This window comes from Tenrec ecaudatus, chromosome 2 (genome assembly GCF_050624435.1).
Source record: "Tenrec ecaudatus isolate mTenEca1 chromosome 2, mTenEca1.hap1, whole genome shotgun sequence".
Lineage (NCBI taxonomy): Eukaryota > Metazoa > Chordata > Mammalia > Afrosoricida > Tenrecidae > Tenrec > Tenrec ecaudatus.
Genome location: NC_134531.1, coordinates 40,178,051 through 40,204,933, shown reverse-complemented (window position 1 = coordinate 40,204,933; position 26,883 = coordinate 40,178,051). Strand labels below are relative to the sequence as shown.

General features: G+C 38.9%; 1 protein-coding gene across 1 annotated transcript in view; it reads left to right on the top strand.

Moving 5' to 3' along the window:
* C6 (complement C6) overlaps positions 1–26,883 on the top strand; it is a 112,171-nt gene that overhangs the window by 48,977 nt on the left and 36,311 nt on the right. The window contains exons 8-12 of the mRNA XM_075543013.1: positions 8,128–8,368; positions 16,725–16,847; positions 22,415–22,581; positions 24,166–24,391; positions 26,457–26,628. Coding sequence (XP_075399128.1) covers positions 8,128–8,368; positions 16,725–16,847; positions 22,415–22,581; positions 24,166–24,391; positions 26,457–26,628 — 929 coding nt within the window. The remainder of the gene's footprint in view (positions 1–8,127; positions 8,369–16,724; positions 16,848–22,414; positions 22,582–24,165; positions 24,392–26,456; positions 26,629–26,883) is intronic.

Sequence of the window (26,883 nt, the reverse complement as noted above, 5' to 3'; positions counted from 1 at the left end):
CTGTCTCAGAAGAGGTCCATCCAGGATGCTTCTTAGAGCCAAGGATTGTGAGACTTCATCTCAGATACTCTGGATCTGTCACTGGGAGGGACCAGTTACTAGAGACGGACATCATGCTCTGTAAAGTGGAGGAGCAGAGAAACAGAGACCCTCAACAAAATGGTTTGACCCAGCGGCTGTGTCATTTATTGGTTTTTACAAGTGTAATTTATTTTCCTTTCTTTCTTTCTATTTTAGTCAATCACATATTTGACTTGACATTGGTTGGACAGATAATCTCTTTTCAAGTCAAATTGCCAGCTAACTCTCACTAAATTTCCAGCTCTTCTGATTTCTTCATAAATTCAAAACCACATAAGGGTCATTGAAATTAAACAAAAACTCACAAATAGTTGAAATAGATAAAGTGGTTTAAAAATGAACTCTATATGGCAAAGTACTTTTTCAGTCTCAGATCACCATTTGCAGCCATCAAGTCCTGACAGGTTGAACGCTGTAGCAGTCCGCATGCTAATTTGAGTTGCTACGTGTCCTTCATGCGTTCCAACTCAGAGTGCTCCTGAGTGAAACGGAATGAAACACAAACCCGCCCCGCACCATCCTATTTTTGTACCCATTGTTTTTGCTATTTTTGTACCCATTGTTTCAGCCACTGTATTAATGTCACTCACGGAAGGCCTTCCTCTTCTCTGATGATCCTCTATCAAGTATGATGTTCTTCTCCAGGAAAACCATCACATGTAATTGCTATGTGATGAAATGCGGAATGCTATTTATAGCCCATTCTGAGCAATTGTGTGTTTTCAGTCAGTGTGCCTAGAAGCGAGGCTGCATCCTGTGTTATATTTTATAATGAAATCTTATTATATATTGCATAGTCAAAATATTGCAACTGAAAGGAAATCATTTAAGCACATATAATGAAATGCCATTGTCTTTTCAACCTAGAATTCAACACAGTAAAATTTCTCATTATTCTGTCATTGACTTTAGGACCTCATCGTTATTATAAATTTGCATGACAATGTGTGTACAAGTTGGTCCAGCAAACTGATAAATACACTCTTTCCTAAATTATTGCCTTTGTATAGCTAGGTGACAATTCAAAATCCAGGTGAACTTCAGAATCAGTGGTATCCTGATAAGAGACATAGTTGTCGTCGTCATCCTTAGGCGCCATTGAGTCGGTTCCAATCCACAGCGACTGTCTCGAGCACGCAAGAAGGACTAAGTCCTGAGACATGTCATGAAGCTGAATTCACGCGTTTATTCATCAGAGAGGTAACAGTTTCTATTCTAACTTAAAATTTGGCCTCCAAGTCACACATCAGGCAAGGGCTTCCCTTACCGGTGGAGAGCTGAGTGGCGTCGTGTCCTCTGCCTCGAAGATGCTCTGAAGCTCGTCTGCCTCCAGGCGGGGTTTTAAACACTAAGGTGAACAACTTTGCTTAGTCACAAACTGCATGCAGGACCCTATCTGGTAGTTTGGATAAGTTCTACCAGTGGGCACCGGCAGTTGGCTTACTTGTGCAATAAACATGACTGTGTTCCTAACCTTGTACTTGTTTTTCAATACACTTGCTCACATATATAACACGAGCAAGACAAACTCCATTTTCTTTTACTTTAAACTTTCAAATATTTTGTTTTAAACTTTGTTTTGAATGTGCTAAATTTTTGGTGGACGATATACTGATCCTAAAAGGTGCTAGCTCTTTGATGAAGAACGTGTGAATTCAGCATCATGACTCGTCTCAGGGCTTAGTCCTTTCCACGTGCTGAGGCAGCAGCCCTGCGCACAACAGACACACACTGCCTGCTCCGCCGCAGTCCTCACGATTGTTCCGCTCCGTGAGCTCAGAGCCAATGTGTCAATTCCTCTCCTTGAAGGGCTTCCTGTTTTCCTGCTTGCTGCCCATCTACTTCAGCAAGCATCCTGTCCTGCTTCAGGCGCTGCTCTCCCCTGACAACCTGTGCAAAGCGTGTAAGACAAACGTCTCCCCGTTCTTGCTTCCAACAGCACTCTGGTGGCAGTGGCGTTTCTAAATGAAATGTTGGCAAGCTAAATTCGAGTCAACGGCTAGAACTAAGTTGTAATAAACATGGAAAGTTATTTAATGTCTTTATGTCTCAGATTCCATCCCTAAAATTGTAATGATTTTCTTTTTAATTCTATAGCCTAAATGTTTTCTCATAATTAATTTATAACCCCTCATCTGCCAGCCGAAGCACTGAAGCAGAGAGTACCTTTGGTCGATTTCAACTCTGCAAGTCTGTAATCTTTGACATTGGATCATAAACTTTGAATGAACATCTTGAAATACCCACCTGGCTGTAATTGAGGCAATTATGGGAAAAGATTTCCAAACTAAATGACCAGTTTGTGTGGAAAAAAATCAAAATACTTATTCATTTTTTAAATATCATCCTGAAATTATTCAGTACTTCTTAGTATAACTTTGGCAAACGGAAGCATTGCTAATCTTAAAAGTACAATTGCTCTCAAAGCATTTTCACAAATGATTTGAATGATACCTTCATGTTGATATTTTAAAAATAAAGTTAATTGGAATAGTTTTATTTATGGGAATTCTCTCTGAATAGAGTTCATTTCCTATTTTATATCTAAAACTATTCATTAAAACACAGTAGATGGGTGCTTTTTCGCCTTCATAAATGACTTTTATTATTCTAAAGCATTTTTTTAAAGCTATTAACTTCACTTCTCAATTCATGAGCACCGATGTATGCTATGGGAGCGTGTGGGTGTATGTATGGAGATATGAATGTCTATATGAGTGTGTGCTTAATCTTTGAACATATATGATGCAACCATGTGCATATACATGTTTGTGTAAAGAATACTGGTTTAATGATAAGCACAATCAATCAAGTTTGCAATTACACTTGCACCAGCAGGCGTGAAACAATTACTAGGTTCTTTTTCCATTAACAAATCATAGACGTTGCTGTCATTCGGTTGTTTGAATAAGCAAGTAAATAAAGGGAAAACTCTTAAGACGACAGGAGGTGAACAAAAACCAGAGAGAACTAGAAACTTTGGCCACATGGGAATACGTGATGAAAAACTATTGTTAACAAGTCAGAATGCTAGTTCACGTCACTTCTCAGTTCATGAGCACCTCTGTATGAAGGTATCATTCACCAGAGAGAACTAGAAACTTTGGCCAACATGGAAATACGTGATGAAAAAGTTGCCAAGAATCGTGTTTGATTTAACCTACATCGCCTTTTTAAGACACAAGAAGAAGAAGGTTTACAGAAGAAACATGATTTGTTTATTCTTATTCCATAATAAACTTGTGAAGTATAGTGTTTCCAATGCTTTCACTTTTACATACTGCTAGGAAGATGTCCAACTGAGTCATGCCTTTCAATAAATTGGTAGTAGCAGATGACTCCATAGGCTGAAATGATAAGAAAATCAACTAATTTTGTCTTCAATGCTAACTTTTTTATAGTGGTATGAATTGTCCATGGTATTTTACTGAACAGTTATTTTATGATTAGGTAACCCAAGGATTCTTTATTTATGAATAGGTAACTTTCTTTACTTATGATTAGGTAACTCAATTAAAAAGGCAATGCTTTTTAATGTCTGTGTTATAAAAGCTACAAATATTTAAGAATTTCTGCAAGAGTTACAGACCACAGTGGTAAATGCTGTTATACATTCAAGGCAGCAATAATGATCTAAGAGCAAACATGTATTAACATTTAGAAAAATATATTCCTAATATGAACAATTCTGATATATGTTTTTTTCTTATAAGAACATACATATGCCAAAGAACAGCTACAGACTATTATAAGTCTCAAGATGGACAGCACATTGAATTTGATAAATTAGTAAAATGATAAAAGGAATATTACAGTGAAATTAATGGTGCAATAAAAGTCAACTGAGAGGATGCAGCACTTCAAGATCTACTCTTTCAATATTACTAAATACTCAATATATGGTAGAACAAATGCACAATTTGAGGGAAAAGATCATTCTCACGAATAATATGTGTGGCTAGTTAAGGCCAGGTTGGTTCTTACTCAGAGCACTCCTATGTCCAACAAAATGAAACGTTTTCCAGATTTGTGCCATCACCCAGTCACTCCCGTGTTTGAATCCAGGGGGGGTCTTTGTCTTGTTTTGTTGACCTTCTATGAGCATGACATCTATGAACATGACATCCTGCTCCAGACTGGTCCTTCCAGATAACAAGTCCAAAGAATGTAAGAAAACACCTTGCCCTGCAGACTTCTAAGAAGTATTTTTACTGTACTTCTTCCAGTAGAAATTTGTTCATTCTTCTACCAATACATTTGTTCATTCTTCTACCAATACCAACACTATATTTCAAATGAATTATTTTTCTTGATTCTTCTTTAGACATTGTCCAGAATACAAATAAACTCAAACAAACAAGAACAAAACAACACAAAAAGAAACTCTGCACTACCATTACGTTGATTCTGACTCACAGCCACACTATCATACAGGACAGAACTACCCTGTGGATTTCCGAGATTGTAACTCTTTATGAGAATAGAAAGTCTAACCCTTCTCCTGCAGAGTGGTCAGTGGTTTTGAAGGTACCACCTTGCAGTTAGACAGCCCAATGTGTAACCACAAGAGCATTAAAAAAAACTAAAGAAAACAACCAACAATTTAGTCAGGCATACCTGAGCCCTTAAAGTGGTATCTGTGCTTTTTCAAACTTTATAAAGTTCCGTTGCAGATTTTTCCAGTGCGAGATACTGTTTGATTCTTGACTGCTTTGACTGCTGTGTCTATGGACATTGATTGTGGCACCAAGTAAATGAAATCTTTCACTACATTACTGTATATCATGATATTGCTTATTGGTTCAGTTTTAAGGACTTTTGTTTTTTTTTATGTTGGGGTATATCCCAGACTGAAAGATATAGTCTTTAATATCCATCAGGAAGTGCTTCAATTTTTTCTTGTTTTCAGCAACTGCATTTGTATCAACTGCAAATGACAGACTGTGAATGAGTCTTCCTCCAATGCTGATGCCATGTTTTTCTTTGAAGAGTCCAGATTCTCGAATTATTTTCTTGGTGTACAGACTGAACACGTAGGTTAAAAGGATTCAACTCTGACGTACATCTAACCAGGTTGTAACCCATGAAATAGGTCCTAGCTCTGAGTAACTGCCTATGTGCTGACCTACATACAGGTTTGCCCATGGCCATAATTTAGTGGGATCCCCATTCTTCACAATGTTAATAATAATTTGTTACCATCCAACTGCCAAATGCTTTTACACAGTCGGTGAAACACAGGTAAATATATTTCTGGGATCCTTTGGTTCCATTTTATGTCTTTTAAAAATCATTTCATTGGGGACTCTTACAGCTTTTATAACACTCCAGACATCCATTGTGTCGATCATATCTGTACACATGCCGTCGTCGTCATTTCCAAAACATTGTCTTTCTGCATGAGTCCTTGGTATCGGCTCTTCTTTCTTTCCACTCCCTCCCTCACCCTCCCACCCTTGTGAATCCTTCATCAATTATATATTGGTATATTATTTCCTATATTACACTGTCCAATCTCCCTTCACCCACATTTCTATAAATCGTCCCCTTTAGGGAAGGGGCTAGTATATATCCAACCTTATGAGGGGCTCCCCTTTCTTTCCCTTCCCCCTCCCCTACCAGCCCCTTACCCTCACAATATCACTACTCCCACTACTGTTCTTGAGGAGTTTATTGTCCTGAATCCCATATGGAGAGAGCTCTTATCTGTACCCATGTGTGTTGTCCAGAATAGCCGGTGCTCTACTGCCCCTTAATTGACTCATACCTTCTTTATAATCCTTCTGTGGGATTATATCCAATTATCTACAGATGGGTTTTGGGTTTCCACTCCAATCTCCCTCATTTGAATCAATGTGATTGTTGGTTTTGGATCTTTTGATACCTGATACCTTGCCCCATTAACACCCCATGATCACAAAGGCTGATGTGCTTCTTCCATGTGGGCTTTGTTGCTTCCCTGCTAGATGGCCACTTGTTTGCCTTCAAGTCTTTAAGTCCCCAGATGTTATATCTTTCGATAGCTGAAAACCATTGCTCTCTGCATCACAGTTGCTTATGCACCCACTTTGTCTTCAGTGCTCGAGTCAGGAAGGTATCAAAGAGTTCCAGGATATTAGAACAGAGCATTCTTGTGTTGCGAGAGGCCTGGAATAGAGGCCCAAAGTCCATCTGCTATCTTAATACTTGACATATAAATATATGTACTTTGGTTTCTATCCCTTTCATTATAAATTAATACATTTACATCTATACATACCTATAGCTATATCTCTATTAATCACTTCTGCCTCCTATTTCTTTTCTCTGTTACATTCTCTGCTTTCATCCAAAGTCCACCTGGCATCAGCAATGGTGACCCTCCTTGTACATCCTCTTCTGAAAGTGGCCTGAATTTTGGCAGATTTCTGTCCGTGTTCTTCTACAACCATTTCTTAATGATCCTTTAAAAAATGTACTTATGTGGGCTATGGATGGTAATGTGTAGTAATTTCTGCATTTTGGTGGATCACCTTTCTTTGGAATGACCAAAACATGGATCTCTTCCAGTTGGTGAGCAAGGTAGATTTCTTTCATATTTCTTGCAAGTGAGCACTTCTGATATTTATTGTTTATTGAAATGTTTGAATTGACATTCCATCAATTCCTGGAGTGTGATTTTCACTAGTGCCTTCAGTGAACCTAGAACTTCTTTCTTCAAAACCATCAGTTCTTGATTATATGCTTTTTCCTGAATGGATGTGTTATTAAAGTGTTGTTTGTTTTTTTCCATGACCTTTTCTACTAAGCACCTTGGCAAGTTTTGAATGTCCCATAATGGGAATTTCACATTCTCAGGGAGTAAGTGTACTTTTCACTGAGAGCACAAAGTCCTCCACTCTTTAAAAATTTTGGTTCTATGGGAAAATTCAAGCATTAAACTTAAAAATAGAAGTGATAGGAAATCACTCGAATGTAAACCTTTGAAAGGCACAAACGTTCTCTTGAATATTCAGTGTGCTAAATGGAAGAAAGAAGTGGAGAGGGAAAGAAGGCAGGAATGAGATGGCTGAGGACTCCTTTGACCCTTGTGATTATGTGTTCTTCCTGTTGTGCTAGCAGCCAGTTTGTGCCATAATTAGAGCACACAGGAAAACGGCTGCTCAATAATTTACATCTCCATTAAAGCACTTTTGCTAAAATATGATCCTTACTCCATTACTACAATTCAAACACTGTAGTTTCCTAAAATGGAGATATAGAAGGAAGTATGCAATTTTTTCTTAAATTTTGTGCATATGAATACTCTCAAAACACCCAGTGGTTAAGGAAAAGGATTATAAAAAATACTGGGATTTTGGACAGACTACTGCAAACATTGTACAGTAATTCCATTCTCCATACAAAGGGTCAAATCAATTTGAAGGCACTAACAATAGCAATCTTAAATTATCTTGACATCATAAGACCTTGTGAAAAGGCATTTTAAAGTATTTCTGATTATAGGCAGACAAGAATATATTTTTGCTTAGTTTTACTCCTGAAAATTTTAACTCATAGCAATGTTAGAGTTGAAAGAGGTATAGACTATTATCTGGTGGGTAGCCCTTTTCCTTCATGGAAATTGTGATCTGAAAAATCAAATGAATTTTCCCTGACCGTGATATGAACCTTAGCTACATAACTTGCAGTTCAATGTTCCCAGAACCTTTCTCAATTACCTTTCCTGGTTTCAAATGTAGCAGGATGCAGTCATGATCTGCAAGAGAGAAAGATTTATTTTCCTGATAATTGTTCTCTTTTTTGATAGAAAGCTTTTGCTTCTGTCAGTCACACAGTTTACAGTATGAAAATAACCTAATCTGCTAACCTGTCCCATGCTTTGAATATCTCAGGGAAAAGGAAAAAATGGAAAGTAGAGTTACAATTTTATGTCAGAAGATGCAAAAGAGACAAAATTGTTGCCTCACTATTGTGGAAATGAAGTGAATGCCAAATTGATGACATTTAAATGTTTCAAGTATTTATTATTTTAATCATTTTTTTAACCTCTTCTCTTCCATGCAGGATTCTAGCTTTATTAGGATCCATAAAGCAATAAAAGTCTTAAACTTTACAATGAAGAGTAAAGATCTGCAGCTTTCGGATGTCTTTTTGAAAGCACTTAACCACCTGCCACTGGAATACAATTTCGCTCTGTATAGCCGGCTCTTCGATGACTTTGGAACACACTATTTCACCTCGGGCTCACTGGGTGGCGTTTATGACCTCCTCTATCAGTTCAGTAATGAGGAGCTGAGGAACTCAGGTATGCTTTTTGAAGCCTCAAGTTGACAACCTGTATGATAATATATAATATACTTTTCTGCCGGCCTTCATCTATCATTTCAATTATTTTTATTTACTGACTCTATTTTTAAAAACTCCTTGCTATCGAGTTGACGCCAACTCATGGCAGACTCCTGTGTCAGAGTAGACCTGCACCCTGCAGCGTCCTAACTAGCTTCTTTTTCTGAAGTAGAAACCAAACCTTTCTTGCATGGTACCTGTGATGTACTTGAATCTCAAAAATTTAAGTTAACAGCTATGAATTTAACCATTTGCCCAACTCAGCAACTCCATTGGCCTTATTAAAAAAACTTGAACCAAACCCATGGTCATTCAGTTGATACCAGTTTATAGGGATTCTATATCTAGATTTTCCAACACCGTAAACATTCCCGGGAGGAGACAGCTTCATCGTTCTCTCTCGGTTTGAACCACCAACCTTTTCAGGACAACTTTTATTGACTCTGACAATCATATGGTTTACTGTGCTTAGGAGGACAAATGCAAGAGGAATGGCATCATCAATATCATCAAAAAATAAAATAGTTCGAGATCTTGCTTGAAGTACTATAGTGTCTGTGATAGACTATCTCTACACCTAAAAGTAAGACTAGTTAATACAGCCAGAATATAATTTGTGTATGAATCGCTAATGCCAATGATTTTAAAAAATGAAGAATTCTAACTTCTTCAATCTGAAATTGCTCAAACAGGCAATCCAGATACATGGATAACTATTGGTAAATGGAATATGAAAGTTGAAAACAAAGAGAAAATATCAGTAGTTGGAAAAGACAAAATGGATGTTAGAAGATACTCTGTAATTTAATCTTGAGCATAAAGTAGCTATAGCAAATGATAATGAACAGAAAAGTTATAAAGGCAGTTTGATACGACAAAGTAAAATATTATAATAAAATATGTAAAGACTTGGAATTAGAAAGCCCAAAAAAGAAGAACATGCTTACCATATCGAAAACTGAAAGAACTGAAGAAAAAATCAAGCCAGGAATTGAAATATTAAATGATTCCATAAGAAAAATATTGCATGATACAGGGAGTATTAGTAGAACATGGAGCATACAGAGGCGCTGTACCAAAAAGAATCGGTCAATAATTGACTTCTTCCAGAGGTAGTATATAATTATGAGGCAGTAGTATTGAAGGATGAAACCAAGATGAACTGAAGGCAACCAATCAAAAACAAGACTCCAGGAATGGGTAAAAAATTAATTGAAATGCTTCAAGAAACTGCTACAGCACTGGGGGCATCTATGAATCCATAACAAGAAAATTGAAAGGCGGTTGGTAGGTTAATTGGAAGAGATCCATATATCTACCCAATGAAAAGTAAGCCAACAGAATGGAAATATTATCAAGCAATATCTTTAATATCACATGGAAGTAAAGTTTTTCACAAGATAATTCAACAGTGTTTGCAGTACATCAACAGAGAGTTACCATATCAATGACAGATGGATCTTAGCTGGAATCTGACAACACTAGAAATATTTTATTGTGTTTTATTGACTACTCAAAGACTGATATGGATAACATTATGAAAAATGAGTTCCAGAAAATTAACTGTGCTCTTGGGGAACTTGCAGTTGTTTGAAAAGAGCAAGGGGATTTGGGATAGTTTAAATTCAGAAAATATGTGCATTGGCAATGAGTTTTGCCAACAGGAAGGAGCCTAATGATAGCAACTTATTTCCAAAATGATACTGAGAAGAGCTGACCACACACACCCTTAAGGAAATGAAATGAAACTAGAAATTTAGGACCAAAAAAGGAGGGGAAATAACTACGATGAACCTCTGTGATTTCGCATCAAATTTGTTTCTGTGCAGTGTGGCATCTGGGATCATAAGTTACATATCACTAGTTTATCTAGAATGAGATGTGCCTGCCGATACCAAATGGGGACCATTTTTCCCCCTGGAACTAAATTCTAAACGATAATTCTATTGTTCTTGTAGGAAATAATATTTACATAGAATAATATTTTTTAACAAATGCAATAGCAGCTTGATTTTCCTTTTCTTTCTTTTCTTTTTCTTTTTTTAGTAATTTGACTAAAAGACCAGGATATTAGATTAAAGCTACTGAGGACTTGACAGGGAACTACTATGCGCCAGATGCGTACTTCATCAAAAACAAACAAAAGTTGTCATCAAGTGGATTCTGATTCAAACTGCCAAGAAAAAATAATAATGAAAAGATATAATGAGATGATAGATATTATTCTTAAATTAACAGATAAATTAAAAACACATTTTAAAGGAAAGAAAAATAATGAAATCCAATAACACTCCTGATGGAGGATAATGTAAAGAAAGAAATTACTTAAATGGGAATAAAAGTCTTGGCTTTGTCTTCAACCGCTCTCTCTACAGCAGCACATTGAAAGGGAACTGCCGGACGTGCAGGAAGGCGTCAAAAGAGGACGTGGAATGAGGGATGCCTTTGCTGATGTCAGGCAGATCTTGGCTCAAAGCAGAGAATTCCAGAAAGATGCTCCATTTTTTTGTTGTTGATTCTAACAAGGTATTTGACTGTGTGGACCACCTTCTGGACAAGCTTGAGAAGAATGGGAATTCCAGAACATTTCATTGGGCTCATTTGGAACATGTACATGGATTACACAGGTAGTTGTGTGAACAGAACAAGGGAATACAGCTTGGCATAAAATCAGGAAAACTGTGTGTCAGGGTTTATCCTGCCCTCGTACTTTCAATCCATATGCTGAGAAAATCATCAGAGAAGCTGGATTATATGAAGAAGAGTGTGGCATCAAGACTGGGGGAAGGCTTATTACCAACCTGTGATATACAGATGACACAGCCTTGCTTGTTGAGCATGAGGGGGACTTGTTGATAAAAAGCACTTGTTGCACTTGTTGATAAAAAGCAAGGATTGTAGCCTTCTGTGGGAAATACAATTCAATATAAGAAAGAATGATATCCTCACTACTGGACCAACAGGTTAAAAAACATCATGATAAATGGAAGGCTGAAGTTGTCAAGGATTTTGTCTTACTTGGGTCAATGGATATGAAAGCAGCAGTCACTAGGTCAATCTGCTGCACAGACCTCTTCAGAGTATTGAAGAGCAAGGATGTTTCCTTGAGGACTAAGGAGTACCTGACACGCCAGGGTATTCTCCTATGCATCGTATGCACGTGAATGTCAGACATTGAATAAGTAAGACAGTAGACGCATGCATGCATTTCAAGTGTGGTGCTGCTGAAGAACATTGGAAGTACCATGGACTGTTAAAAGGATGATCAGAACTGTCTTAGAAGAAATACAGCTAAATTGCTTCTTAGGAAACTTCATCTTACAACCTTTGGACATATTGTCTGGAGATCAGTCCTTGGAAAAGGACATCATGTTTAGTAAAATGGACTGGCGGCAAAAAAGACGAAGGCCCTCTCTAAGATGGATTGACACAGTGGCTGCACCACCAGGCTCAGGCATAGAACCATTGTGTGAATGGCGCAGGATCTTGCAGTGTGGCACTCTCTGGTTCATGGGTCACTGTGGATCAGAGCTGACTTGGTGACACCTAGCATCAACATCAAAGATGTGCAGTAACTCATGAGGACAGTGCTATGCTGACCTGCAGGGCCACTATGAGTCAGAATAGACTCAGTAGCAGTGAGTGAGGCTGTGAGAATCCAAATGGAGGAGCTCGTACGTTTTAAAAGGCTAAGGGACGAACTTTAGTCCATAGTAAATTTAAAGATTCACATAATTTGGCTAATTTGATTTCTATGATGCTATTGGTGATCTCCACTAAACCAGATGATGAAGATTGTTGGGACAGTGAAACCACTGGTATTTGGGAAATATACAAAGGAGTTCCTTAATCTGACTGGAAAGATGAATTTATTATTCATTTCAAATGACTTTGAGGCGATGTTAAGCTAGTATAATATTTTTATGCAATTTATTGCTTCACAAGTGGAAGTGGCTTGGTGACAAAGGAAATTTCCACACCATGTGAAAAGTGACAAATCATAAGAACATAGAGCCATTTTAAGGTGATTGTTGTATAAAAGCAATTTGTAATCCCAGTAGAGGTCCAAAAGGTAACAAATATTTTCAAGGAACTTGCCTAGGTGGTACTCAGAGCAAAGTAAAGTTCTGCTATAAGGCATTTTTGCCCACTAATGTTTCTTTACATTTCAATCATTTAATCTCCTTGAAGATTCAAGCCTTCATGTTAAGCGCATATCAAAGGATCATGCCATTGTGTGGGAGAAACTAATTTTCCATTAGACCCAGACCATAATCTAGTATTGGAGTCTGATAGTATCCTTCTCACTTATTTTCTCTTTCCTTGAGTTGGTCAGTTTCCATTTATAGGTGCTTTTCAAAAGTCCCGGAGTCAGATCATGAAGGTTATAATTGTTCACCAAAAAAATCAGGGTAGTCTCCCTCATTAGTTCTCATCAGCCCAAAGAGAAGTATAGAAGCCCTCTGCAGGGGATTTGACTGTAATTCCCTAAATCTTTCCTTCCATTTCTTGGCTATGATTACATTGGGTACAAAGAGAAAGAAGTACTTGATGTGTAGATTCAAAGTCCACACCCCTGTAAAGGTTCTCTAAGATCTTCAGCATTTTTATTTATCTTATAAAGATCTTGAATTTAAAGACTCATGTAATTTTTTAATTATGAGAAATTTCAAAGATTTAAGTAAGGCCTTTTTTTAATTTTGGCCAACCCATAAGCTATGAATTGTGTATTCATAACATTTTACCCTTTTCCAACTTGTTAATTCTGTTTTGCTGGGATTCCTTAAGAGGGTCTTCTCATTAATTCAAAAGTTGGTGCACCTTTCTATGGAAGTTTATTACGTAGCCTGCATTTCTGAGGGAACTTTGCACTGATATTTTCATAAACTTTTTAAATGATCATTTTCTGTGGATGGGAATATTTTATAGTACGTCTCAAAGAAAAATGTCAATAGTGAGGTAGGACAATTTTTTTGGTCAAATTCATAATTTTGTGGCAGGGTCATATGACATCCAGCCTTTTGCAGTGCTGTAGGTTCATCTGAGATTTTGTGTGGTGTGTGTGAAAGGAAAGTTACTCAAAGATTTCATAGGATTGCCTATGGAAAGGTTAAAGGTGTACGGTTCCATAGAGCTAGAGGTGGCAAAACACAGGCTATGGTCACAGGTATAGTCAAAAGACAGCTGCTTGACCAAACTTTAGCAGGATTGCATCCTGAATTTTTTATCTATCTACGGGGCTCCTTTTGGCTAATGTATTTAACTGGAACTTTCTCAAAACACTTACTGCCATTGAGTCCACTTTTACTCGAGCATGACTCTGTAGGGGGAATAGAACTGTGCCTGTGGGTTTCAGAGACTGAATATTTGTGGGACTTGAAAGCTTCTCTTTCTCCCACGGAGTGGCTGGTGTTTGCAAACTGCTGACCTTGTGGTTAGCAGGCACAGGCAATGCATAACCCACCACCCCGCCAAGGGCTTTTGGCTTGAACTTTAGTAACTGCTCAGATGGATTAATGCCTTTGAGAGTAGACTTTGGGACCTCCATTTGCTGATGGAGCATGATTTAAATGAGAAGAAACAGCTACAAATATCAATTAATAATTGCAACTTGGATGTATGAAATATAAATCTAGGAAAATTGGGAGTCATCAAAAATGAAATAGAATACATAAAAACAGACATTCCAGGCATTAGTGTCCTGAAATGGACTGAGAAGGGATATTTTGAATCAGAAAAATCATATGGTTTACTATGCCCTGAAGTAAACAATCAAGAGGAATGTATTACATTCATTATCAAAAAGGACATTTTAAGATTTACTGTAATAGGATTATAGATATCCGTTTTTAGGGAAATCCAATCAATACCATTATTCAAATTCATGCACCAACCACTAATGCAAGTGATGCAGAAATTGAAGAATTTCTAATTTCATCGATCTAAAAAGTTTTAAATATGCCATTGTGTTAGACTGGGTTGACTGAAGAAATAAATTCAGTGACACGCCTATGTGTGTAAGAAAGAGTTTTAGATCAAAAAGTAATTATGCATCAATAAAACATATAAGCCAAGTCCAAATCAAGTTCATAAGTCTGATACTAGTCTATAAGTCCCTCTTACACATGCAATGATGCAGAATTCAGGAATCTTACAAGCCAGAGAGTGCAGAGCCTTGTGAATCCAATGGCAGGTCTCAGAACGGCTCACTGTCATGAAGGTGAAGATGGGTGGGGGAGGGAAATGAAGAAACTCCCAGGGAGCCATTTATCTTGGTCACACCTCCAAAGGAGGTCATCAAGCTGATTAAACTCCACCCATATCTTCTTACAGGTGCCATGTTGGCACAAAAAACTTAGCTATCACAGTCATTAAGATACATTGATAATTATTAGTGATTGAAATGCAAAGTTGGTAAAAGAGGAAGTAACTATTGTTTTTGTTGTTATATGCCACCCAGTTGGCTCCAAGCCATAGCGATCCTTTGCACAAAAGAACACTGCCCTATCCTGGGCCATCTTCACAATCGCTCCTACGCTTGAGCCCATTGTTGCAGTCACTGTGTCAAACCATATCCTGGAGGACCTTCCTCTTCTGTGCTGCCCCTCTACCTTTCTGAGCATGATGTCCTCCTCAGGAGAGTGGTTTCTCCTGACAAGATGTCCCAAGTTTGTAAGAGGAAGTCTCGTCCTCCTGTCCTCTAAGAAGGACTCTGCCTGTACTTTCCAAGACAGATTCATTTGGTGCTTAAACATTCCTCTCTAGCACCACACTTCTAGTGCATCAGTTGTTCTTCAGTCTTCCTTAGTCAATGTCCAACTTTCATACACATACCAGGCAATTGAAAATAGCATGAGTTGGATTGGGAGCACCTTAGTCCCCAAAGCAATATCCTTTCTTTTCAATATTCTAAAGAGGTCTCGTACAGCAAAATTACCATTTCATTCTCTTGACTGCTGCTTCCCTGAGAATTGATTATGGATCGAAACAAGAGAAAATCCTTCACAATTTCAAACTTTTCTCCGATTTTCATGATGTTACTTATTGGTCCACTTGTGAGGATTTCAGTCTTCTGTACATTGCATTGTAGATCCTTGATCTTCATCCATCAGTAGTTGGAAAACATGGCTCTGATGATAGCAATGAAACCCATGATTGCATGAGAGAATTTTATAAGACTAACGAATTCTTCATTACAAATACCATTATTTTTCTGCAAAACAAAAGACACAGGTGGAATACACAGAAATCAAGTTGACTACACTGTGGGGAGAGACCGGCATCTTTGCTCTTCAACATTTTAAAGAGGGTTTGTGCACATTTAACCAATGCAATATGCCATTTGGATTCTTGACTGATGATTTTACGAGAATCAATTGCTGCTTTCATGAGAATCAATTTTATTTATCCAAGTAAAATAAAAATCCTTGACAACTTCAATATTTTCTCCATTGATCACACTATATATTAGACCAATAGTATTTTATTTTCTTTAAATTGGATTGCAATTTATATTGAAGTATGTAATTTTTATGTTCCTTAATGTTTCAAGTCCTCCTTTATTTAATGAGCAAGGTTGTATCACATGCATATCACATCATGCCATGTTATTCAGACAGTACAGCAGTTGTGAGTATTCTCTTAAAACTAATAGAAAATAACAAACCCACTGCCATTGAGTTGATTTTTACTTGTAAAGACCCTATTGCACAGAGTAGAACTGAGCTTCTGAAGCTGCATGTCTTTATAGAAACAGAAGCCTCATCATTCTCCCATAGAGCAGTTGCTGGGTTTGAACTACCAACCTCCAGATTACCAGTTCAATGTTTATACCACAGCACCGCCCTGGCTTCCAAAGATTTTACTAGGGAGATCAAATTTGAAAGGGTACCAATCTGCATGACTATGCAATTTCTTTAACCGTTTTCAGCAATTTCTGAATAGGCATAAAGACGGATAATCCAGGCAAGATCTGCATTTCCTATGGTAGAAGGGAAAAAAAGACAAAAGAGAAGGGCTTTGAGTTATTTGCAAGTTATTGGTTGAAATTAATGACCATGAGATATAAGTAGGATAAAGGGTAAAATGATGCGTTAAGAGAAATGTGGTCAACAGTCAATCCTCTGTGCAGGCAGTGTTCTTTTGAGCAGATGGACTTGGAGATCAAAGATGATGGTAAGATGGAGGGGATGGCTTTTTCCCCCCAGAGGGGGGGGGGGCAATTAGCTCCAACAATGACTAGTATGTTCAACTCCTCTCCCCTGAATTCTCCATGGAATATTTTCAATGTTTTCTGTTTCTGCTCCATTTTCTAGGTTTAACAGAAGAAGAATCCAAAAATTGCGTCAGGATTGAAACAACAAAACGCTATCTTTTTGTTAAGAAAAAGAAAGTGGAGCATCGGTGTACAATAAACAAGCTGTCAGAGAAACATGAAGGTAACTGAACTGTCACTTAGCAGCTCGTCCAGCATGCCTCCCTGCAGTTGAACATAACTTACGTACCATAGTGTACTTGGCTGTGCTATTGTTCTTACTTTTCATTCATTTCATTATAGATCCCTCTGTGTGTGGTAGGAAATTGATCACAAATAAAATATATCTAACACTACTTAAATTTTAAAATAGTTAAGATTTTCTTTTTAGATTTATGATCAGAACTCTACAACTCAATCATGAGGTACAGATGAGTGTGATCCAGGCCTTCCTGCCAAAGAACTTACAAAATTATATATATACAACCATTAAAAATGCAGAATAACAAGACTCCATGTGAAGTGTTTAAAGAGAGACAAAGCTGTGGAAATATGAATATTACCCACCAACTGCCATTAAGTCAGTTCCACCTCACAACAACCCTACATAGAGTTTCTGAGACTGAAGCAGGAAGCTTCTTCTTCCTCATCCTTCTTCCTAGGACCAGTTAGTGGGTTGGAACCACTGACCTTTCAGTTATCAGCCTACCTCACAGAGCCACAGGGGTCCTTATGAGTACCACAGTAGAAGATATTTCTTGATATCAGAGTCTATCAGATCTATGAAGAAAATTATTTGGGTACTATCAATTTAAAACTTCACAAGACTTTGGTAAATGGTGGGGGCGACGAAGGGGGAAAAAGGAAGACACATGTCAGGTGTGTTAGTCTGGGGAAACTATAGAAATTAGAGAAACAAATTCATAGACACTCATATGTGTATAAGAAAGAGCTTTATATACAAGAGCAATCGAATATTGAGAAAACTTCCCAGACCAGTTCAGAGCAAGTCCATGAGTTCAATATTAGCCCATATGTCCTGTACCAGTCTATAAATTCTTCCTTAGACTCATGCAGCCATGCAATGATGCCAAATGCAGGAATATCACAGGCCAGTGGTTGGAAAGTCTTGTGGATCCAGTGGCGGTAGAGGCATCTCAACACTGGAAGGGGTGCTCCTTCAGCTCCAGGGCTCTGGCATAGCACCATGTGTGTTATTAGCAAGCATATCTCATGTGTCTAGTGAGCTATTTATCTCCCTAGTGCCTCCAAATGAGCTGATAAAGCTGCGACCTGATTGAGAAGCTAAAATTGACAAGAGTATGTAACAACTACATCAGATTTTAAGGAATGATTGTACTTCCTTCCAAAGATTTACCCACCTTCTATGGATTTTTAATATATTAATTACTTCTGCTCTCCAGACACCTACTATACAGTGGGCATCTCACCCAAATTCCCACAAGCACCAATGTTTCACATATTATCTGCCTACCACATATAGCTCTCATTTCTGTGCAGTATGTTAATAGGATTGATGTGAAGACTTAGTGAAATAGTCAATATAAGGAGCCTGAAATAGTGACGAGCAGCTAACGAGGGCATTTTCTCTTTCCTCGTCCTCTTTTACAGTAATCCTATCCTGATCCACGACATTGCCATCAACCAATCGACTAAATCAGAGACCTGGGTGTTGTCTTTGGTTATTCCCTCTTTCTCACCTCCTCTTCCAATAATTAAGCCTGCATAGTCCATTAAGTGTCATCCTTAATGTCTTTCTAAGCAATCACCGTCTATTTCCCTAGGCATATCTTCCATTCAAGTCCTCATTATTCCATCTTTACTATGCACAAAAGCTTCCTAATTGATTGTAATGCCTCTCCTCTGGCCTTTCTGCAATCTAGTTTACAACTTCCTGTGAGAGGAATGTTCTCCAAGAACACATACATCATAAAATTATCAAGATACAACATGGCTTCATATGGTCTTCAGGATACTGACTGCCTTGCCTCTCGCTACTTTGCTAAGGCTAATGCCATCACCTAAAACAGTCATATGCTCTCATATGTCTCAGCATTATAAATACATGTTTCATGACTTTATTTTGCTAAGGAGGGACCATGTGATTGAAAGACAAAACACCAGCGAGTGGTCTGCCTGTGTGCATAACTAAGAACAGGCTGTCCTGAGCAGAATAACTGTATCCTGAGCATTATAATTCTAACTTGCAACCTGCCAACTTCCCTAATAAAACCCATAATCAAGAGGAGTATGTTCTGTAAATTATTTTTAGCCATTGTAATGCATTCTCAAGCCCAGCTGAGAAGCAGAGAGTACCGCAGGAGGGATAGTTTGAATGAGAAGGTGGAGGCATGCCTGACTTCAGCCTTATGTGAATTGACCTCTGGTAGCTGATGTTAACGGCAGTTATTCTCCTTTTTGCCTCATGTGAAGTAAGAGGAGGGCAGACACTGCTTCCATCTCCTTTTTTTAAAGTACACTATGAAATATAAGTGAAACATGCAAACTACAGAAGACAAATGATGTGATGGTGGGGCTGTAAGATGGCACAACCACTGTGGAAAATGATCGGGAGTGTTCTTTTAAAGGCTGGAAATAGGAAGAACATTTGACACTGTCATTCCTTTGTTGGGATATACTCTGGAGAAGTAAGAGCCAATAGGTACATGCATGCCCATGTTCACGAAAGCATAAAGATAGGAACAATTGCTGACCTAGCAGCTAGCAACCTACCTAGTCTGCCAGTAGTCCTTATCTTAAGAAGAGATCTCCCCTCTTTCTTTCCATTGATTTTGATCATAGGAGACTTTTTTCCCCCTGTGGTTAACTTCATTAATTTTCTCAGGAAAAGTTGCAAATTGCTTTACCAATGCGGATAAATTCCCAAAGGTGCTTTAGTCTGTCCTATGCCTTAACCTCCATGTCCTTGTTTCTAGCTTCCTGGGTAAACAAACCTATTCCTCCACACCTGGTATGAATGCTACTTGGTTGATATCTGTTCTTTTGAGATATTTTGTTGGATTCTATTGGCTAGAATTTGTTGAAGATTTTCATGTCTACATTCATTAGGTATCTTGTATCACTTTGCAACATGGATCTCTGTACTCTGGAACATTTAGAGTAAAATTGATGGCAGCTGTCCTCTGAATGTTTAGTAGAATTTTCCAGTGAAGCTGTTTGGCTTCAAACTTCGTTGAGCTAGGAGTTTTTAAATGACCTAATCAATTTCTTCTTTTGCTCTGGGTCTATTAAGGTTTCTATGTCAGTTTATGATGGTTTAGGTGGGTACAGCTTTGTTAGAAAGCTGTACATTTGTTGGAGTGCACTTTCTTACACTGTTCCGTTATTATTTCCGTTGGTTCTGTTGCAATGACACTCATTTCAATTCTTCTTCTTGTTATTTGAATCTTCTCCTATTTCTTTGTTATAATTCCTGGTGGTTTGCTAATTTTAATAATTTTTTCAAAGAGCCCGCTTCTAGTTGTATTAATTCATTCTATTGTTTTTATGTTTCCCGGTTCATTTACCTCTGCTCTCACCTATATTATGTCTTTTTGTTCTTTCTTGGTAACTGTAGCCTTATTTTACTGCTCTTTTCGTAATTATTCAAGGTTAAGATATGGATTTGGGTACTTTCTTCTTTTTGATAATGCTATAAATTGCCTGAGATATAATTTAAAGGTTTTTTTAAAATAATTAATGTAACACAATTTCCTTTCAACTTGTCATTCCCGACATAGTAGCTACATGATTTTCTCATTCACAATGACTAATACCTGTCCTTTTCAGTTCAATAATTCCAGCGATACTGTTCCCTAAGTGTTCCATTTCCTTTTGACAACCTCTAATTTTCCTACATTCATACTTTCTGCTCTCAGTGTTAGTGTTGCACTTTTTAGTGGATGTTTACAGTTGTGTATTCCCATTTTGAATAACACATAAGTAAATGAAAATCCTGGCCGATTCGCCCTACCCGTGTTCCTCAGGTCATCTCTGCTTTGAGAAGGCACCTGCTCCCCAGGGGTATTTTGATTGTTCCCCATGCTGACAGACTCATCTCCCAGCACGACATCAGAAAATGTTTTGTTGCTTCTCCTAAGGGTTTCACTGACCACATATTTCAGAAGTAGATTGTGAGTTCCTTCTCCCCATTCGGAGTTAATATGGAAGCCCTACCTGTCCACCCTGGATGACTCTGTTCACTTTTAAAATCCAATAGCATCACCCAAGCCACCACGGGGGAACATATTCCTCTCTGTTTTCTAGTGCATCTCACTTTGGAAACAACTGTACTGCTTTTCTCATAGAAAAAAATATATTATTCTCATGATCCTAGACTATCTTATTTTAGAACTCCAGGGAAACAGGTACATCATTAACCCTTCCCGGGGCTCTTGAATAACTAGGAAATTCATATCCATAACCTGTATTCATCTCATCTTTTTAAAAATCACTACATTTTACTATGACTCAGTTTCTATCCATATCCACGTCCACACCATGCACTGCCAGAAGAATGACCGATCTGTTTAGTAAGGAGTAGAGACAGCATGCTCCCCAGAAGCACAGAGGGGGAAACTTCCTCTCACCTGATCAGGATTGAGCAGCTCGGTAGCAGGTCAGTATGCTTGGGGAAGCAGGGGGTCGGCATAAAAATGAAGCCCCTCAATGAGGTGATTAACACAATGGCTGCACCAATGGACTCAAGAAAACGCCAGTCATGAGGATGGTCCAAAATCCAGAAGTGTCGCCCTCTGTGGTGCATGGGATCCCACGGAGCTAGAACCAATTGGAGGACCTCTAACCCCAAGAACAAGCCGTCTTAGTTAAAGTTACCTTTAGTGCATCAGCATTGCTTTGTCTAAGGGATATGTTTTACACCGATGGACCTTAAATGACATTTCCTCTACGGAAATGTGGTGTCAACTCGAGATGTTGTTGTTGTTGTTGTTGTTATGCCGTTGTTTCCTTTTTGTTAGTTTCCCCCCTCTTCAAAGTTAAAAGGCACTTAATCAGTTTTCTGTCTGTAATTGAGAGTCTCCAGCATTGCAGCCATTTATCTGGATATTTTGAATCTTGGAGGTTTATGCCACTTCTGTGACATAAGCTAATATGAACCAAAAGTCTCTCTGTCATCAAAGAGTATTGGTCAGAGAGAGAATCAAGGCTAGGCTTGTCCTTGCATTCGAGCCTAATCTGAATGACTAAGGTCAAATTATTTTTAGCATCAAAGTCCACTTTCATAACTACCATTCAGGGTAATTGGGAGAATGTCATAAGAGATTGTGTGTATAGTACCTAGTATAGACAAGATGTTAAATCCATGGTAGCTTTAGGGGTCTTAAGGAGCCCTGGCAGCATTGTGGTCACGCATTGGGCTGCTCCCTGCAAGTTTGGTAATTACAAATCACCAGCCGCTCTGCAGAAGACAGGACTTTCCACTCGTGTGAACAGTTACGGTCCTGGGAAATCACTGGGGCAGTTCTCTCCTGTCCTAGAGGGTCCATATAAATCTGTACTGACTTGGTGGCAGTGTGTCTGACTTGTTTTTTTTAAGCATTCCATTTGTATCGCTTCTCTTATTTAAATTCCCTAAATGGAAAAGAGTGTGTTTTTTTGCTTTTCACTTACCTTACTTAATAAGGTGACATTGGTGTACTGTCTGATGCAAATGGGCCTTTGTCAAAAGTATGAACTTACAATAAAATTGAATGGATAATTTTCTTGCAGGTTCCTTTTTGAAGGGAGCAGAGAAATCCATTTCCCTGGTTCAAGGAGGGAGGAGTGAGCAAGCAGCAGCTTTGGCGTGGGAAAAAGGGAGCTCTGGGCCAGAGAAGAAGATCTTAGATGAGTGGTTAGAATCCGTGAAAGAAAATCCCACTGTGATTAACTTCCAGGTAAAATGAAAAAAATATTATGGGTCAAATCTGAAGTAGTTCAATGGCAGCCCAAACTGCATCTCATACTGTCCCGTTTTCATTTTTCCTCTTACCTAATAAAGAACGTGCCTTTATTACGCATGTACAATGTACCTCTCTTTCAGGGTTTAATTGCTCATCTATTGATTTTGCTATTGGAATAAGCACATTCAATAGTGCAGTATTTAGAATCCCTAGCATGAATGAAATACCAAAAAAGAGAGTTTGCTGAATAAATATATTCAGATTTGCATGGGATGTTACTCTTCATCTCCCTGTGTGTACAGTAATAAGATTCTAGGATTTTCTAGTATCTCTACCTGATAAGTATGCAAGCATCACTTATAACTCTATGAGATGGATGAAATTTTAAAGGCATTTTGGCTTTGATGTTTGATTTTACCAGTAGTGTACTTGTCATAATCTCAAATACATTCAAATATGGTTTTATTACTTATTAAATTCATTAAGATCTACAGAGAGAAAGACAAGTTCCTGTCACCCAGCTAGGTATTGTGAGTCACACATCAAGCTGAATGGTCATCATGTGTGTGTGTGCGTGTGGCAGGGTGGGGTGGGGGGTGTGTTAAGATGGTAGTAAAATGAACCCTGGTTATTGGTTAGCTGCATTTTTCTTTGGGGTTGCTATTGCTGCTGCAATTCTTTCATTCATCCTACTGGCAAATTCATTTCTTCCTTTTTCATTCGCCACATATGTTCTCAACTGGATTCATCAAAAAACATAGAACAGTGTCCCTGGAAAATCACAGAACGCTGACAGCCTTTCGTCTTCCTCCCTAGATTTGTCTGCTTTAATTACTGTGATGAGCGTCAGCAGAGAATTATTGATCTGACTAACGCTTTCATTTCAGCTCTTTAATACAAGCATTTGAAGTGTAATGACTGCGTGATATAAGTCCATGTAGTTGACACCTCATATTGATGCTTCATACAAAGTAGACGCCAAGGGCCTAGGGTAGGAAGTTCCAAATCGACCATATCTGTCTTACTTTAGGAACAGAGCGAAGAAGAGTAAGAAGAAGGATGAGGAGAAAGAAAGGGAGGGAGGAACGAAAGGAGGGAGGGAGGGAAGGAACAGAAAAGAGCCAAGCCCATTACTGTCAAGTCAGTTCTACCTCGGGATGACCTCTTATGTTACAAAGTGGAATTGACGCATCGAGGTGGTTTGAAGGATGGATTCATGAGGGAGCAGATCGCTAAGCCTTTCTTCCGTGTTCCCTTTGGGTGGGTTTGAACCGCTAACGTGTCAGCAGCCGAGATGGAACCTTTTGCGTCACCCAGGGGCTGCTCGGCAACAGCAGACGCTGGCTGATTTGGCAAGACTGCTGTTGCTCCCACACTCAGCGGAAGAGACTCTCTCTCTCTCCTGAAGAGGAGTTTCTTCCACTATGTTTAACAGGACGACACACTATGATCTGCAAGATTTTCTTTTAAAGCGTGTGGGCTTTTCCAACCCCTTTTTTCTTTCTATGCGACGTGGGCCGGGCTGTCTCCAGGTTGCCAATGTATGTGACTAGACTTCCCTTTACCATCCCCATTTAGCTGGCGCCCATCGAGAACTTGGTGAGAAACATCCCCTGCGCCGTGACGAAACGAAGCCACATCAGGAAAGCCTTTCGAGAATATGCAGCCAAGTTTGATCCTTGCAAGTGCGCCCCATGTCCTAATAATGGGCGACCCACCCTCTCCGGGACCGAGTGTCTCTGCGTGTGCCAGAGCGGCACCTATGGTGACAACTGTGAGAGGCGGTCTCCGGATTTCCAATCTAGTAAGTCCTGGGACGCGTAGGGAGTGACCCCTAAGTGTCACTACGAGTCCAGAGCGGTGTGGGGACAGCCAGCTGGAGTGTGTTGATTTGCTTTATTGAGTTTGCTTTTGAAGTAGCAGTCACTTCGACCCTGATGCACTCCTTTGCATGACAAAAATATTCTATGTTCATAAATTAAACAAGCAAACCCTTCTGTTAGCAATATCCACTGCTGCCAACAGGTAAATATATGTGTGAAAAGTAGACTCTAAAATCGAACCGACTTGGTGTAAGGCTCAGCTGTAATCAATCACTAGGTCGACTTGGAAATTTTGCCTTATCTTTCTATACCTCACTGTGTTGATCTATACAATGGGGTAACTACATCTACCTGAGAATTAAAAACAAAAACATAGTACCATCCTTATAACGAAAAACAAAATAGCAAGCTATATAATCAATGATGCTGGTATTATCTCTGTTATTACTAGAAATTAGTTTTCAAATAAGTCTTACTCCTAGAATGTATTGGGTGTAGAATGAGGATGGCTTGGTGTAAAGGGATAAATTAAGTCAAAACCAAAGATTTCACACAGGATGAATGGGTAGCTCTGTGCATTAGGCATTGGGCTGCTAACCACAAAGTTGATTGTTCAAACCCACCAACCACTATCTGCCACCCTAGATATTTTACAGTCTTGAAAACCTTACAGAGACTTGCTGTAAGTGAGAATCAGCTCTGATGGCTGTCGGTTTGGTTTTAAGGAGGCTTGGCATCATGGGGTTAGTCACTGGTTTGCAAACTATAAGATCAACAGTTCAAACTCAAGCCTCTCCTTGGGAAAAAGGTGAGCTTGTCTAGTCCCCTGAAGATTTTGAAGCCTTGAAAGGCCTATATAGAGCCTTTATGACTCGGAACTGACTCAATGACAGTGGCCTTCGGGTGAAATAAGTTTCTCAAATCCTTTTTAGAAGGCAGATGAGAAGTAGGAATATATCCTACTGTCCTTGAAAATGTAAGTTGATATTCTGTTGAAGATACTTATATATATGCAGCTATGTGTGTATGCTCACACACACGATGTAAGTCCAAAAGACATGACTACTAAGGTTCCACTTCATGCATTTATTAGTGTTTCCAAACAAAACATATTTAAACACATCTCTGTGAGCAATGGATAGCTGGAGACACGTCCTCTCAGTAATATACTTGTGTCGGTCTCCTCAGGGTGCCTTTCAATAAAATAAGAGGCCCAATCAGAACAGTGGCTTTGGGGGGATCTGCTGGACCACTTCAATTCAAGGGGCAGAGTAGTCCTCTCAGAACACTGTGGCAACTCTTTTGTAGAATTCCTAGAGGATAAATTTGATTGGTTTTCCTCAAAGGACACAGGAAGTTTTTTAAAAGCTGAAAAAAACCCATTAAGGTGAAAAAAGCAAAGAGAATTTCTCCAAGGTATTTTTCCCCCATTCTAACAATGCACCTGCTCATCATTTGAGCTTGGCACAGGCTGTCCTCTGAGAATTTAATTGGGAACCTCACTTCATTCACCCTTCAATCCTGGCTTTGCCCCTGTAGACTATTTTTTTAATCTCCAAACTCAAAGAACCTTTAAAGGGGGGAACACAATTCGAGCAAACTGAGGTTGCCTACACTGCCCTTTGACGTGACGTAGCTGGAGGAACCCACGATTATTTGGGGAAGGTCAGAGAGATGGAGATACTGCCCTCAGACATATATTGACCCAGGTACAGGATATGTCAAGAAAAAAATACCTTAACATTTTATTTTTGTTTATTGGAGGTCTCTAGGACTTTGTAGCAACATACTTCACTGACCCTCAGGTGTATGTGTTCACAAATAATTGAAAATTATTCATAATGGTTTCCATTCTTGTCCAGCAGGACTTGTCCAAACAGGACTGAGAAAGCAGTCAATGTATTAGACATTTTTCAAAATCACCTCTGATATTCTTGTAAGGGGCTCACAGAAGTAAAAAGCCAAGATACCAGTTGGGTCCAGAACTAAAGCCCCAAATTCTCTCAGATGCACTGTGCTCCATGGGTTCATCTTCCTCTGTTCCAGATTCCGTGAATGGGAATTGGGGCTGCTGGTCTTCCTGGAGTAGTTGTGATGCTACTTACAGGAGATCGAGAACCCGAAAATGCAATAACCCCACCCCCCAACACGGAGGGAAGGCATGTGAGGGGGAGCAGCAGCAGGAGGAGGACTGCACATTCTCAATAATGGAAAACAAGTGAGGACGGGAAAGGGAAAATGATGGGTCCTTCTTCCCCACTAACAGAGACAGCCAAGACAGTTATTACACTACTGCCAGTATAGGTTATTTCTATATTGATTTATTTATATATCTGCTAAGAAGTACAGTCAGAGTGCTCCTTAGAGGCAAGGGTGGTGAAACATCATGTTACATACTTTGGACATGTTGTCAGGAGGGGCCAATCCTGTAAAAGGACATCATGCTTGGTAAAGTGGAAGGGCAGCGAATGGG